Genomic DNA, 16,179 nt, shown 5'->3' on the forward strand with positions numbered 1-16,179 from the left:
TGTGTATGTCTGTCAGAGTGAGGCAGTGACGTGTATGTCTGTCAGAGTGAGGTAGTGATGTGTATGTCAGAGTGAGGCAGTGATGTGTATGTCTGTCAGTGAGGCAGTGATGTGTATGTCTGTCAGAGTGAGGCAGTGATGTGTATGTCTGTCAGAGTGAGGTAGTGATGTGTATGTCTGTCAGTGAGGCAGTGATGTGTATGTCTGTCAGTGAGGCAGTGATCTGTATGTCTGTCAGAGTGAGGCAGTGATGTGTATGTCTGTCAGAGTGAGGTAGTGATGTGTATGTCTGTCAGAGTGAGGCAGTGATGTGTATGTCTGTCAGAGTAAGGTAGTGATGTGAATGTCTGTCAGAGTGAGGCAGTGATGTGTATGTCTGTCAGTGAGGCAGTGATGTGTATGTCTGTCAGAGTGAGGCAGTGATGTGTATGTCAGAGTGAGGCAGTGATGTGTATGTCAGTATGAGGCAGTGATGTGTATGTCAGTATGAGGCAGTGATGTATATGTCTGTCAGAGTGAGGCAATGATGTGTATGTAAGTATGAGGCAGTGTTGTGTATGTCAGAGTGAGGTAGTGATGTGTATGTCAGTCAGTGAGGCAGTGATGTGTATGTCTGTCAGTGAGGCAGTGATGTGTATGTCTGTCAGAGTGGGGCAGTGATGCGTATGTCTGTCAGAGAGAGGCAGTGATGTGTATGTTAGAGTGAGGCAGGGATGTGTATGTCTGTCAGAGTGAGGAAGTGATGTGTATGTCTGTCAGTGAGGCAGTGATGTGTATGCCTGTCAGTGAGGCAGTGATGTGTATGTCTGTCAGAGTGAGGCAGTGATGTGTATGTCTGTCAGAGTGAGGCAGTGATGTGTATGGCTGTCAGAGTGAGGCAGTGATGTGTATGGCTGTCAGAGTGAGGCAGTGATGTGTATGGCTGTCAGAGTGAGGCAGTGATGCGTATGTCTGTCAGATTGAGGCAGTGATTTGTATGTCTGTCAGAGTGAGGCAGTGATGTGTATGTCTGTCAGTGAGGCAGTGATGTGTATGTCTGTCAGAGTGAGGTAGTGATGTGTATGTCAGAGTGAGGCAGTGATGTGTATGTCTGTCAGAGTGAGGCAGTGATGTGTATGTCAGTATGAGGCAGTGATGTGTATGTCAGAGTGAGGCAATGATGTGTATGTCAGTATGAGGCAGTGATGTGTATGTCTGTCAGAGTGAAGCAGTGATGTGTATGTCAGTATGGGCAGTGATGTGTATGTCTGTCAGTATGGGCAGTGATGTGTATGTCTGTCAGAGTGAGGCAATGATGTGTATGTCAGTATGAGGCAGTGATGTGTATGTCAGTATGAGGCAGTGATGTGTATGTCTGTCAGAGTGAGGCAGTGATGTGTATGTCAGTATGAGGCAGTGATGTGTATGTCAGTATGAGGCAGTGATGTGTATGTCTGTCAGAGTGAGGCAGTGATGTGTATGTCTGTCAGTGAGGCAGTGATGTGTATGTCTGTCAGAGTGAGGCAGTGATGTGTATGTTAGAGTGAGGCAGTCATGTGTATGTCTGTCAGTGAGGCAGTGATGTGTATGTATGTCAGTGAGGCAGTGATGTGGATGTCAGAGTGAGGCAGTGATGTGTATGTCTGTCAGAGTGAGGCAGTGATGTGTATGTTAGAGTGAGGCAGTGATGTGTATGTCTGTCAGTGAGGAAGTGATGTGTATGTCTGTCAGTGAGGCAGTGATGTGTATGTCTATCAGTGAGGCAGTGATGTGTATGTCTGTCAGAGTGAGGCAGTGATGTGTATTTCTGTCAGTGAGGCAGTGATGTGTATGTCTGTCAGAGTGAGGCAGTGATGTGTATGTCTGTCAGAGTGAGGCAGTGATGTGTATGTCTGTCAGTGAGGCAGTGATGTGTATGTCTGTCAGTGAGGCAGTGATGTGTATGTCTGTCAGAGTGAGGCAGTGATGTGTATTTCTGTCAGTGAGGCAGTGATGTGTATGTCTGTCAGAGTGAGGCAGTGATGTGTATGTATGTCAGAGTGAGGCAGTGATGTGTATGTCTGTCAGAGTGAGGCAATGATGTGTATGTCAGTATGAGGCAGTGATGTGTATGTCAGTATGAGGCAGTGATGTGTATGTCTGTCAGAGTGAGGCAGTGATGTGTATGTCAGTATGAGGCAGTGATGTGTATGTCAGTATGAGGCAGTGATGTGTATGTCTGTCAGAGTGAGGCAGTGATGTGTATGTCTGTCAGTGAGGCAGTGATGTGTATGTCTGTCAGAGTGAGGCAGTGATGTGTATGTCTGTCAGAGTGAGGCAGTGATGTGTATGTCTGTCAGAGTGAGGTAGTGATGTGTATGTCTGTCAGTGAGGCAGTGATGAGTATGTCTGTCAGAGTGAGGCAGTGATGTGTATGTCTGTCAGAGTGAGGCAGTGATGTGTATGTCTGTCAGTGAGGCAGTGATGCGTATGTCTGTCAGAGTGAGGCAGTGATGTGTATGTCTGTCAGTGAGGCAGTGATGTGTATGTCTGTCAGTGAGGCAGTGATGTGTATGTCAGAGTGAGGCAGTGATGTGTATGTCTGTCAGAGTGAGGCAGTGATGTCTATGTCTGTCAGTGAGGCAGTGATGTGTATGTCAGAGTGAGGCAGTGATGTGTATGTCTGTCAGTGAGGCAGTGATGTGTATGTCAGTGAGGCAGTGATGTGTATGTCTGTCAGAGAGAGGCAGTGATGTGTATGTCTGTCAGAGTGAGGCAGTGATGTGTATGTCTGTCAGAGTGAGGTAGTGATGTGTATGTCAGAGTGAGGCAGTGATGTGTATGTCTGTCAGTGAGGCAGTGATGTGTATGTCTGTCAGAGTGAGGCAGTGGGGTGTATGGCTGTCAGAGTGAGGCGGTGATGCGTATGTCTGTCAGAGTGAGGCAGTGATGTGTATGTCTGTCAGAGTGAGGCAGTGATGTGTATGTCTGTCAGTGAGGCAGTGATGTGTATGTCTGTCAGAGTGAGGCAGTGATGTGTATGTCAGAGTGAGGCAGTGATGTGTATGTCAGTATGAGGCAGTGATGTGTATGTCTGTCAGAGTGAGGCAGTGATGTATATGTCTGTCAGAGTGAGGCAGTGATGTGTATGTCAGAGTGAGGCAGTGATGTGTATGTCTGTCAGAGTGAGGCAGTGATGTGTATGTCTGTCAGAGTGAGGCAGTGATGTGTATGTCTGTCAGAGTGATGTAGTGATGTGTATGTCAGAGTGAGGCAGTGATGTGCTGCTGTCAGTGATGCAGTGATGTGTATGTCTGTCAGAATGAGGCAGTGATGTGTATGTCAGTATGAGGCAGTGATGTGTATGTCAGTATGAGGCAGTGATGTGTATGTCTGTCAGAGTGATGTAGTGATGTGTATGTCAGAGTGAGGCAGTGATGTGCTGCTGTCAGTGAGGCAGTGATGTGTATGTCTGTCAGAGTGAGGCAGTGATGTGTATGTCAGTATGAGGCAGTGATGTGTATGTCAGTATGAGGCAGTGATGTGTATGTCTGTCAGAGTGAGGCAGTGATGTGTATGTCAGTATGAGGCAGTGATGTGTATGTCAGTATGAGGCAGTGATGTGTATGTCTGTCAGAGTGAGGCAGTGATGTGTATGTCTGTCAGTGAGGCAGTGATGTGTATGTCTGTCAGAGTGAGGCAGTGATGTGTATGTCTGTCAGAGTGAGGCAGTGATGTGTATGTCTTTCAGTGAGGCAGTGATGTGCTGCTGTCAGTGAGGCAGTGATGTGTATGTTAGAGTGAGGCAGTGATGTGTATGTCAGTATGAGGCAGTGATCTGTATGTCAGTATGAGGCAGTGATGTGTATGTCTGTCAGAGTGAGGCAGTGATGTGTATGTCTGTCAGTGAGGCAGTGATGTGTATGTCTGTCAGAGTGAGGCAGTGATGTGTATGTCTGTCAGAGTGAGGCAGTGGGGTGTATGTCTGTCAGAGTGAGGCAGTGATGTGTATGTCTTTCAGTGAGGCAGTGATGTGCTGCTGTCAGTGAGGCAGTGATGTGTATGTTAGAGTGAGGCAGTGATGTGTATTTCTGTCAGTGAGGCAGTGATGTGTATGTCTGTCAGAGTGAGGCAGTGATGTGTATGTCTGTCAGTGAGGCAGTGATGTGTATGTCTGTCAGAGTGAGGCAGTGATGTGTATTTCTGTCAGTGAGGCAGTGATGTGTATGTCTGTCAGTGAGGCAGTGATGTGTATGTCTGTCAGAGTGAGGCAGTGATGTGTATGTCTGTCAGAGTGAGGCAGTGATGTGTATGTCTGTCAGAATGAGGCAGTGATGTGTATGTTAGAGAGAGGCAGTGATGTGTATGTCTGTCAGAGTGAGGCAGTGATGTGTATGTCTGTCAAAGTGAGGCAGTGATGTGTATGGCTGTCAGAGTGATGCAGTGATGTGAATGTCAGAGTGAGGCGGTGATGTGTATGTCTGTCATGTGACGGCACAGAGCTGGAGAAACTAATAATAATGATAATTGGGGAAGGCAGCCTAAATAATAACTTGAACTTGATAAAAGTTGCAGAACTTTAATGATGACAGATTGTAAATACTGAGACATATATATATTGGTAATGGCTGAGTATAAGTCCCGGTGTTAAACCAGCGGAAATCCGCAGTCAGAAGTATGAGATGTAATCCACTTGACTGATGCAGGAACCGTAGAACTGTGGATGATAATGGAGGATGAAGGCAAGTAGGTAGGAGCACAGGGTAACGGGAGAGTCCTTACTGAGACGGGCTCAGTAATAGAAAACAAAGTTCTGAGTGCAGGATGCTGGGCTATGCCCAGAAGACGATGGCTTGGAGACTAGTACTGTACCGAGTACAAGCAAACAGTACACAATGAAGCTCTATGTCAGGGATAGACGTGGATCCGGCAGGAACCAAAAGGAAACCTTCGACATTGCACAGACGCCGACTGAGGATCCTGAAGAGGTTTATATACCCAGTGTCGGTTGCTGGTTGGCCACACATTAACTGATCCTGTGCATGCATAGGACTGGTATTTGCAGAGTCACCTGATCAAACCAAGATGGCTGCACCCATGGACAGACGAACTCCTCGTGGACACAGCGGAACAGCGCCCCAGCAGGTGAGTGAGAACCACTGTGTAGCGGGACCAGACGCTAGGCTTCCAGGCAGTGTCAAACAGTACCACGCGGCAGACACCATGCACAGCTACGGGGGAAACGAGTAGATAGGAGAGTGTCCCGGAATCTGGATAGCTGGAGTGCAGCTGACCGGAACTTCTGTTGCGGCCTAACAGTCCAAGTCCCGACAGGACCCCCCCCCTTTTTGGGTGGTCTCTGGGCACCCACTAGGCTTCTGAGGAAATTTTGCATGAAAGTTTCGTATCAACCTAGGAGAGTGAACATCTGATGCCCTTAACCAAGATCTTTCTTCTGGACCGTATGCCTTCCAGTCCACCAGATACTGTAGATGCCCCTGATGCCAGCGTGAGTCTAATATCTTCTCAATCTCGAATTCCACTCCACGAGAAGTTTGAATTGGTGGTGCTTTTGGTAACTTGTCATGGAAATGATTAAGTATCAAAGGTTTGAACAAAGAGACATGAAAGGAATTTGAAATCCGAAGATTAGGTGAATGATGCAATTTGCAAGCCACAGGATTAATGACCCGTTCAATTTGAAAAGGACCGATGTATCAGGGAGCAAATTTCATAGTGGGCACATTGAGTCTTAGGTTTTTTTGTAGAAAGCCACACACGATCTCCAGGAGAGAACTTGGGCACAGCAGAACGTTTCTTATCAGCGAATATTTTGTACTTATGTGAAGCTTTCTTTAAAGATTGATGAACTTGTTTCCAAATTTGTGAGAAATTCTGGAGGGCTGCACTGGCAGCTGGTACTTCCACCACCGGTGAAGACTGAAATTCTGGAATGCGGGGATGTAGCCCATAGTTGACGAAAAAATAACTTTCTCCTGTAGCAGAATGATAGTGGAAGTTGTGGGCAAACTCAGCCCATGGCAGAAGGTCAGCCCAATTGTCTTGGGAAGAAGATAAATAAATCCTGAGAAACGTTTCTAAGTCTTGAGTGACTCTCTCTTTCTGGCCGTTTGATTGCGGGTGATAGGCTGATGAAAAATGCAATTTAATCTGCATGGCAAAATATAGAGCTTTCAAAAAACGAGCTACAAATTGGATCCCTTAACCGGATACTATTTCTTGAGGAAGTCCATCAAGACGAAAGATTTCTTGAATAAAAATCTGTGCCAACTTGGTGGCCGAAGGAATACGTGGTAAAGGGGAAAAATTAGCCATTTTAGTGAATCGATCCACTACTACCCAGATGAATGTGTAACCTTGGAATTCCTGGAGGTCAGTAATAAAGTCCATCGAAAGATGGGTCCAAGGTTTGACAGGAATCGACAAAGGATGGAGCAAGCCTGCAGGAGACTGACGTGAAGTCTTATGCTGTATACACTTGGTACAAGAACGAATGAACTCTTGTACATCTTTTTTCATTGAGGGCCACCAATAACTGCGTTGGAGAAGAGAGTAGGTCTTACGGACACCAGAGTGGCCCGAAAATTGAGAATCGTGAGCCCAAGATAACAATTTATTCCGTAATTCCATTGGGACAAAGGTATTACCTCGGGGAGGACTAGGAGTAGTAGATGTAGAGGAGAAATCCAGAGGATTAATGATTGGATACTTCTGTTCTACTGTTTGCTCTTTTTCTTCTAGCATGGATCTAGAGAGTGCGTCAGCTTTTCCATATAAAGAACCAGGTTTATACTTGAGAACAAAATCAAAACGAAAAAAGAAAAGTGCCCAGCGAGCTTGACGAGGGTTCAAGCAGTGTGCAGATTTCAGATATAAAAGATTTTTGTGGTCAGTATAAATTGTTGTAGGATGTTTTGCACCCTCTAATAAATACCTCCATTCTTCCAAGGTAAGCTTGATGGCCAGCAGCTCCTGATCCCCAATGAAGTAATTCCTCTCAGCTGCAGAGAACCTACTGTTAGGATCTGCGGTTAGCAGATCATCTTGGTTGCAGTTCCCAGTCTTAGTTTCTACTGGGACACTGCATTAAATCCTGTCTTTTCTGTGTTTAGCCTAGCATGTCATTCCTGTCTGTCTGTGCGTTGATCTAATGTGTTCACTAATTACTGTCTGTCTGTGTGCAGTATCAGCTGCACACTAGTTAATTGTCTTCTCTGTGTGCACAGGCCAGGTGCACACAAGTCTGTCATTAGGGAGGCTTGCAGTGCTTGCTCTGATTGGACCCTGTTAAATTGCAGCCAGTATCTGTTAAATTGCAGCCAGCCCTTCATTCCTTGCCGGTGATAGCATTTTCACATGATTCTGGTTGTAACCAGTCTCCTGTTTGTTTCAGTCAAGTTCCAGTTCTCCTGTTTGCTTTATTTCTTGTCTGCCGTTTGTACGATCCAGGCGGCACGGTCCGCATAACATCTGCTGTTTGCCGCTTCTGTCATCTAGGCGGCACTGTGTGCATTTCTACTCCCAGCCGCTTGTGTCATCTTGGCGGCACAGAGTGCACTAGCAGTGCTGAGTGCGCAATCCAGCGTCCAGCTGCTTGTGCCAACTTGGCGGCACTGGACGCACCTCAGCGTCCTAAGTGCGCAATCCAGTGCACCAATACTGGTGTCAACCCGGCAACATAGGCCCCACCTCAGTGGACTAAGTGCGCAATCCATTTCACCAATGCCTGTGTCGACCCGGCAACATAGGCTGCACCTCAGCGTCCTTAGGCCCTGATTCAGACCTGCTCACAGGTCTGGAGGGTGTTTTTTTTTTGTTTGGCCTTCTGGCCGCTTGCTAAACTGTGGGTGACCTTGTGGAATGATACTGCTGTGCTTCTGTGATCAGGTTTTGATCACAGTGGGAAATAGTTGAGGCAGTTGGGAAATAATGCACGGTCATGTGATTAGGATGGTACAGTCCCTCCCATTTAATATTCACCTATACACAAACACACATGACTTTGTTGAGCTGAAATACTCTGTGCTGTAGCTGACATTCTAATACACTAATTGCAGCAGGTTGAATTGACATTGTGGCTATTCTTCTGCTTCTGTCACCCTGATACAGAGTCCCAGTGACAATTATATTCCCGTAGCTCTTTATCCCATAGCTGGTGGGGATTGTTAAAAGGAATAATACATCAGAATACTTTTAGTATTCCCATAGCTTTTGTATTTGTGATGAAATTGCAGAAGTGCATGAATAGGCCCTCTACATAAATTGAGCAAGTACCTCTTTAGGAACGGGATCCAGCAGCTGGAATTCATACTTGTAAAGGAACAAAACGATTAACATGTGGATTTCCATCAGCGCAAACCACCTGAATAAAGCAAGCAAACAAAATGAACTTAGCTATTCAATTTATATAGAAAAAGGACCAAAACATTAAAAGGGGAACTCTTAGATAATTCTATGTTCCAGGCAGATCTTATGAGTATATACACTGCATCCAATACAAACATTTGTCATATCCAAGGGAACATATAAAGAAACAAATCTTCTGGGAAGACAGAGGGCAAAATTTACTAAGCGGTGGGTTCTAAACCCCGGCAGTTTGATGGCGGTTTGGCAGCGGTTTTGCTATCCGCAGATTTACTAATGCCAAAGCAGCTTCAAAACCGCCGTCAATACACATTTTGAATAGAAGAGAGCAGGACTAGAACTAAAATTACTAGTCAGTGGTGTTGGTGTCATTTAGAAACCGCCGTCTAACCGCCACTAAACTGCCGGGGTTTAGAACCCGCCACTTAGTACATTTTGCCCAGAGTGTTATGTTGGAGTTCCCCTTTAATAATACACTGCTTAATAATGAAAATGGATTTATTGCCTATTTTCCATACAATATTGTTAAGTACTGGGGGTGGGGGTGGGGTGTCCTCGTCACTTAAGTTGGTAGATTTCATTAGACAAACCTGCATTTTACAAATCAAATAAATATCTGATAGGGTACTATGGGCTGTTTGAAATCTATAGCACCTTGTACTATATAATAAGCTCTGATGTACAGATGACAATGCTATATTGGCAGCTTAGAAACATGAAGATTATATATTACGAGATGTGCACTGAAAATACAAATAAAACCGTAACTTTCCGTCTGCATTTTTGCGCTTATTTTCAGGGACCATTTTTGGCAAAGTCGGGCCTTAAATGTCTATCAGGGCATCTCAACTTTATACAAAGTTATATTAATTTCTATATACAATCTCGCGATTTCAAAATCATTATGACTGATTTTTGCTATACTGTAGCATTATGGATGAAATAAAGTATTTCAATGTATCACTTTTCCTTGTGAAAAATAATTGGCAGGCAGGCAGGTCTCTATTATAACACCCGGCTAACCCAAATTCTGATTCTATTAATCAGATCTAGGCTATGGGCCTGATTCAGCATGGATTGCTATTCTGCTGGAATCGGTATGAAATACAGGCGGCCGAAGAGTCGCCGGTTCATATCCCGACACCGGTAGCCCGACAGTTCAGGATCCCGTTGTGGACAAGTCCCCTATCCCTCCCCTCGCCCCCCCCTAACCCTCCCTTTGTGATGCCTCACCCTAACCTTCCCCTGGAGGTGCCTAACCCTAACCCCCACTCCCCGGACTCTAAACCTAAGTCCCCCGGGGCAGTAGCAAACGCAGGATTTCTAGAGGGGGGTTTCCAAATGCCTGATTTTAGTGCGACTGTGGCCAGTGCATGAAGAGGGCATAATTAGTACTTATCCCGCTTCAATATGCGTCATACAAAGTATATTGTGTGTACTAATTCCAGCATATAGAGGACCAGCAATCACAGTAAGCCATTATATGCGGCAGTAGGGCCATCCTGCCTGAGCTGGATGTTTTATTTTAGATGTGGGCACCATTCCAGAGTATTAGAGCAAGTCCGGGAGCCTGGAGGAGCAGCAGAAGAACCTAGCACTTCCCTGGACATATATGTACATATTGGGCTCTATAGCAGTGCATCCCTAACAGTGCATGTTTTCCACATCTCCTAGTTGGTGCACAGGTTATTTATTACTGGCTGATACATGTTAAAAGATCCACAGCTGGTGCTAATTATGTTATTTGTGATACTGAGAAGAACATGTAGCACTAGTAACATTGTATTATATTACTATTTCTACTGTGGTCATGGTATGTGCTGGGGAGGGGGGTTTCCAGGCAGACGGAACCCCCCCCTGCATTTGCCTATGCGAGGGGGTTGTGCCTAACCCTAATTCCCCCTCCCCGCACCCTAACACTCCCGTGGGGGTGCCTAAACATAATTTGCCTAAAGCTAAGCCCACTTCCCCGGGAAGCAGCTCATACTTACCCGGCCCTAGACGTTTGGCAGTTCGGGATGCCAACAACAGTATCCTGATCACCTTCTGGATATCGTCGTCGGCAATTTGCCGGGCGGCGGGATTCCAGCGTCTGTATTTCGATGGCCGCCATCCGGTCCGCTAACTGCATCCCATTCTGATAATATGCACTCAACGCAGTTGCTAATATCAGCGGTGATATGTAAATGTTTGCAATCGCATTGCGATCGCAGCCTAACATAAGGACGCCCACTTCCCCTTACTCACATCCCTAAACTAGGGGAACATAGCGAAACCATCGGTAACATCGGATCCATACGCACACTTGCACAAGCCCAGACCTTACTCAGAAATTGCTACCAGCGAAACGCTACAGTACGTTACAGTGTCAGCGGCTGTAACACTGTAACGTAGCGTTACACAAGCAGATACACCGGCAGTCGTATACAGAACGTAGGCATGCCGCATATCATTTTAATCAGCAGAAGCCATTTGTGCACCATATTTGCAACACTATACGAATATGACGCACTTGAAGGTAAAAAGTTGCACGAAAAGGCGCTAGGCACTACCAAGTCGCACGGAGCTCCCGCGACTTGTAGCGCACAGACGATAGATGTATGTATCTGTAACTACAGAGATGCAATGGAGACTATACCAAAAAGAGGGTGAATAATGGGAGGTTGTGCATTATGTTTCCTATATTTACCTATAGAGAGGTGTTACACCAGGCTTCTACTCCTATATTGTGCCGCACTCCCCGCCGATGTCTGGTGTATCGCATCCTCTACGCTCTATACATTTTTATATACTCTACCTCTCCTAACAGCGGGGTTTAGAATAGGATCCACTGTGTTAAATCTCCTGCGACCGAGATTCAGTCTGAATGTCGACAGTCAGAATGTTGACATGTACATAAGGTTAACAAGAAAAATGTAGACATTCACAAATGCCGACATGGTTAATGTCACATCTGGAGTGGGAAGTGGACCCGGACTGGGAGCAGGTAAGTCCTTGCGAGCGGTTTCCTGATATGGGCTAAGGAGGTACTTGTTCATGGATGTCTCTGCCTTGCAGGATGATGCGGAGGACGGAGATCCAAGACAAAAGAAAAACTTAACCCCACCGGGTAGTCAGAGCACAACTCCGGAGACGCTGAGGTATGGTACTGGTGCTGACTGGGGACGCTGGTGAAGGAAGCTCTGTAACGTTATGCAGTCAGGATGCCGACGGTCTAAATGCCGATCGTCGGCATCCCGACTGTCTAATCCCTGCAAGTGTCTAATGTCAGGCGTCGAAATCCCGACACCTGTCATTAGACCTATGCCAGGAGCCCGACACCCGGCTTACCGATCGAAGGTAATCCGGGCGCGGACAGCTGCGGGGGGAGGCTTAGGTTAGGGGCTCCCGGGGGGACTTGGGGTTAGGCTAGGGGAAGTGGGTGTTAAGGTTAGGCACCCCCGGGAGACTTAGGGTTAGGCTGCGGGGAAGGGAGGTAAATCATACTGATTCCTCTGTAACGTAGTACAGGTAGCGGTTAGAATACCGGTACTGAGACATGCACAACACTGGCAGTGGCACTATGAATGGAGCAGGTGGCAAAAAAGTTCTCCAAGTAGGTACTGCAACTGGAACACTGGAGGCAAATCGAGCACAGAGAACTAGCACATAGACTAGCTGTGTTAGGGCTATTTCACACCTGCCAGGCCGGCAAAAAAACAGGCAGAAGCCGGCCGTTTTTTTTCCGGCAATAGTGCCTTTCACATATGACGGCTTTCAGCCGCTTTTAATGTTGTTGTTTTTTTAAAATGTATTACGCATGCGCAGAAGCCGCAGCAGCAGCTCAGAAGAAGCCGGCGTGTGTGTAAGGAAATATATACTCCACTCCCGTGCAAGGACCCATCCATTTCCATACTTATTTACATTTTACACACGGCAAAAAAACGCCCTGTTTTTTGCCGTCCGGTGAAAACTGGTGTGTGTGAAACAGCCCTAAGATGTTGCGCTGGGAACCATGAGGACTCCCAGGAAGCCCTTAAGTACCCAAGTCTGGAGATGGATTGGTTGTCATGTGACCAAATCCAAGATGGCGACGCCCAGCACCCGGCAGCATTAGCACAGACTCCCGGCCACAGCAGCTCCAAGATGCCAGAGACCCAGCGCTGCCTCTCAGGGACCTGCCCGCACACCGCGCTAACCGGCACCCCCGCCAGACAGACACCGCAAGAGCGCCTGGACAGGTAAGTCCCGGACCCCCTGTGGACCTCCAGAGCGGCCCGAGACAGTTAAATGACAACACCAGAATGTACATTTTTTGTGTTATTTTTAGGCTTAGGTTAAAACATGGAAAAAAAACTCTATGTCAACATTCTTGTGTCAACGTATAATATGTCGACATTGTGGGCATATCAACATATTAAACATGTCGACATTTGTAATCACTTGTCAACATATCACCTGTCCACTAAATGTGAATGATAACAGACATTCTGAAGGTTGACTTGTCATACCACACCCCAGCTGCTGGCAGTGGGGATCGGGACCCTGCCCCAATTGGCTGAGCTCCCTGCCTGCCAGACTAGAGCAGTCCCTGAGGACAGACAGTATTGAAGGTGCCATCTGATATCAGTAGAAGATGTCAGTACATTTTATAATACAGTCGGTAAAAAAAAAATATTCAAGGGTTTCCAACTCTGATCACTTATAATGAATGCTCCTACAGCTCTGCTTCATTCAGACTAAAGGGAAGAGTTCATAAGGGTCAATTCAAATGCGGGCGTCACCTATGATTTATTCACAGCCTTACGGGGTTGCGTACATAAAATACACGATCGTGGGGATACCGTAAATGCAGTATATGAACACACTAGATGGCGGGCCTTGCCTGCAACACAAACAATTGAAACTGTCTTCCACAGGTTGCTCTGTGCATAGTATTAAAACCGGTCTAGATATCGGGTCTCAAATATCAGTTGTTTAACACTTCAAAGTAATATGGAAGGATCAAATGATTACTGCGACGACAACTGTTAAGGTGCCTGCACACTTGGCGATTTTTTACACGATTTGGCCGATTCCGACGAATCGTGACGACAAATCGTGTAAAATATCCCCAAATCGGGAGTTTACACTCACGATCATGATGCCGATGCCCATCCCCGCTGGTCGTACATCTCATCTTCAGATCTGCCATGCTGTAGGGCAGATTTGCCAATCCCAGTCACGATGCACAGGAATAGTTAGGAGGCACGATAGATCGTTTGTCGCACTGGACAGTTTTTAACACCAAATCGTGCCCACGACAGCCAGGGAGCTGCTGGGGAGAGTTCAAGGGGAAATCGGACACAATGTCGGATCGTGAGCACATCGCCAAGTGTGTAGGCACCTTAAGAGCGGAAATAAATTCTGAAATCTGCAGCGAGTTGGAGGAACGGAGGAGAGGGAGACAGAAAATTGGTTCCCAGGGCGAGGTAAATTTGCCCACTAGAATTATTATCATCATCAGCATTTATTTATTGTGGTGAGAGGGGTGGTCTCTCATCTGAATTACCCACATTCTGGTGGGATCAGCTCCCTCAAAGGGAGATGACAGCAAAGCCTGTGCAGTTTGCAGCAGCAATGGAGATTTGGAACTCCGGGTTTTCAAGGTTGCACAAGCCCAGCTGCAAGTCGTTACTGAAGACAAGAAGAGTTTAAAACTTTCATTCACCCAGTACTCCGGGCACTGATGCCGAATAGCGGCCAGTGAGTAGGCCCACGTGTGATTAGTGCCAGGGACCGACTGAACAGCTGTGCTGGAAAGCATGGTAGGAGGTGGCTGCATTCCATGGCAGCAGACTGAACTCTAGAGACTTTGATGCTGGGTTATTTGATTACACCTGTTTATTTAATTTCTAGTCCTGCTATTCCAGGCTACTATGTGTATTTGCTAAAGAACAGTGTCGGCTTCCATTAAAAGACACTGGTACACCGGGAACGTGCCTGTCACGTGTCCTTATTTCTCCAACCCTGTTACATAATTTATGTATTAGGTAGTAGAACAAGTTCCACCAAATTCACAGTACAGAACAGGGGACGGGCACAAGCTGGTAAAGGTAATAAAGGGGGTACACACAGGGCATGTCATGCAGCAGAAGGAGACATAGAGACCAAAGTGAAGGCGTCTGTCTGGGGTGAGCAGGTGGACAGGAATGGGTAGGCAGGAAGACAAGAGGAAGCCGAGCCCTGCCCACGAGAGCTTACAATCTAAAAGGGAGTGTCTGACACAAACAAGGGTGACAAAGGGTGGATGGGTAGGTGCATGGGGCTAGTGAGGATGACTGGTAGGTTTTGCTGCCATAGAATGCGTTTTGGAAACTGGTGAGGGGTATGATTGGGCATGGGAGTTAGTTATATAGGTATAGGTGGAGAACTGTTGCAGTTGGGAGTGTACAGAGGCGGGGATGTGTGGTGCAGATTGCTGGGAGGGAGGAGAGGGCGGGAGAGGGAGTGTGGAGGGAGATGCTTTATAAATGAGAATGAGGAGTTTGAATTGGATTTTGTAAGTGATTGGGAGCCAATGTTGGGAACAGCAGAACAGTGAGGGGGAAAATCAGACGAGCAGCGGCCCTGGTAACAGATTCAAGTAGTGAGAGGCGCGTGGGTGGGAGACGGGGGCATGAGCTTACAGAGTTCTAGCAGTTCCCAGTCAGACATCGGAATCATTGTATTATGTCTCTCAGTCACCAGCAATGCAGATAGGGGGCGCTGTGACATCAATGCATTTTTACACATTAATTGCCTTTTAACTTTTCGAACGCCCGTTAGGGGGGCTGACTATAAAATGTAACTATAGTAATTAAATAACCAAGCAGTAAAAATATTCTAAAACTAATTATCAAATTATTAAGGTAGCCCGCCACTGGGGTAAAATGACAATCAGATACAGAAAGACAATAACCTAGTAACCAATTCCTAGACCTGCAGTAAGAGAAAACCTTCTATGAATAAACTGCCCTCGTCCAGCCAGTGAGACCACTGCAGACCTCTGCCCAGATAGCGTGCGGCTTTAGACGGAGTGACCGCCAATGGCCGTATCAATGCACTAGAATACAGCCCAAGAACATGTACATAAAAGTTGCATCTTTACGTTTAACTCTTCCCAAGCTGATGGAGAGGTTTTGAAGGGTTAACTAATTTTAAAGAATTACTATTTCCCGAATGCTCTTCTTGAACAACAATTACCAGCAAGTCAGCACATGCACAGCAGGGGTTTACTGTTTATCCCAATAAGCAGGTTGTATAAACCTTGTGTAGCGCTACACAAGACTAGCGCTCCGTGTGTCAGAGGATAAACCTTGTGCAGCTCTATACAGGACTAGCGCTCCGTGTGTCAGAGGATAAACCTTGTGCAGCGCTATACAAGACTAGCGCTCCGTCTGTCAGAGGATAAACCTTGTGCAGCTCTATACAGGACTAGCGCTCCGTGTGTCAGAGGATAAACCTTGTGCAGCGCTATACAAGACTAGCGCTCCGTGTGTCAGAGGATAAACCTTGTGCAGCTCTATACAGGACTAGCGCTCCGTGTGTCAGAGGATAAACCTTGTGCAGCTCTATACAGGACTAGCGCTCCGTGTGTCAGAGGATAAACCTTGTGCAGCGCTATACAAGACTAGCGCTCCGTGTGTCAGAGGATAAACCTTGTGCAGCGCTATACAAGACTAGCGCTCCGTGTGTCAGAGGATAAACACCGCCGGCCCGGGAACACTGACCTGCCAGGACACTGATATTTTCCTCCGCCAAAGGCTACAAACCCGTCTAGGAAAACATTCTTCTCTATATTTGCTCTGTTCCAACGTTCCTGTGGGAAGAAAATAT

At 46.6% G+C, this 16,179-nt stretch overlaps 1 protein-coding gene across 2 annotated transcripts in view; it reads right to left on the reverse strand.

Moving 5' to 3' along the window:
- CYP39A1 (cytochrome P450 family 39 subfamily A member 1) overlaps positions 1 to 16,179 on the reverse strand; it is a 78,783-nt gene that overhangs the window by 15,363 nt on the left and 47,241 nt on the right. For both annotated transcript variants that reach the window (XM_088467359.1, XM_088467358.1), the window contains exons 10-11: positions 16,074 to 16,162; positions 8,254 to 8,341 (exon numbers count right to left, since the gene is read on the reverse strand). In XM_088467359.1, the coding sequence (XP_088323485.1) occupies positions 8,254 to 8,341; positions 16,074 to 16,162 (177 nt within the window). The remainder of the gene's footprint in view (positions 1 to 8,253; positions 8,342 to 16,073; positions 16,163 to 16,179) is intronic.

Source organism: Taudactylus pleione, unplaced genomic scaffold (assembly GCF_031769625.1).
Source record: "Taudactylus pleione unplaced genomic scaffold, aTauple2 ptg000070l, whole genome shotgun sequence".
Classification (NCBI taxonomy): domain Eukaryota; kingdom Metazoa; phylum Chordata; class Amphibia; order Anura; family Myobatrachidae; genus Taudactylus; species Taudactylus pleione.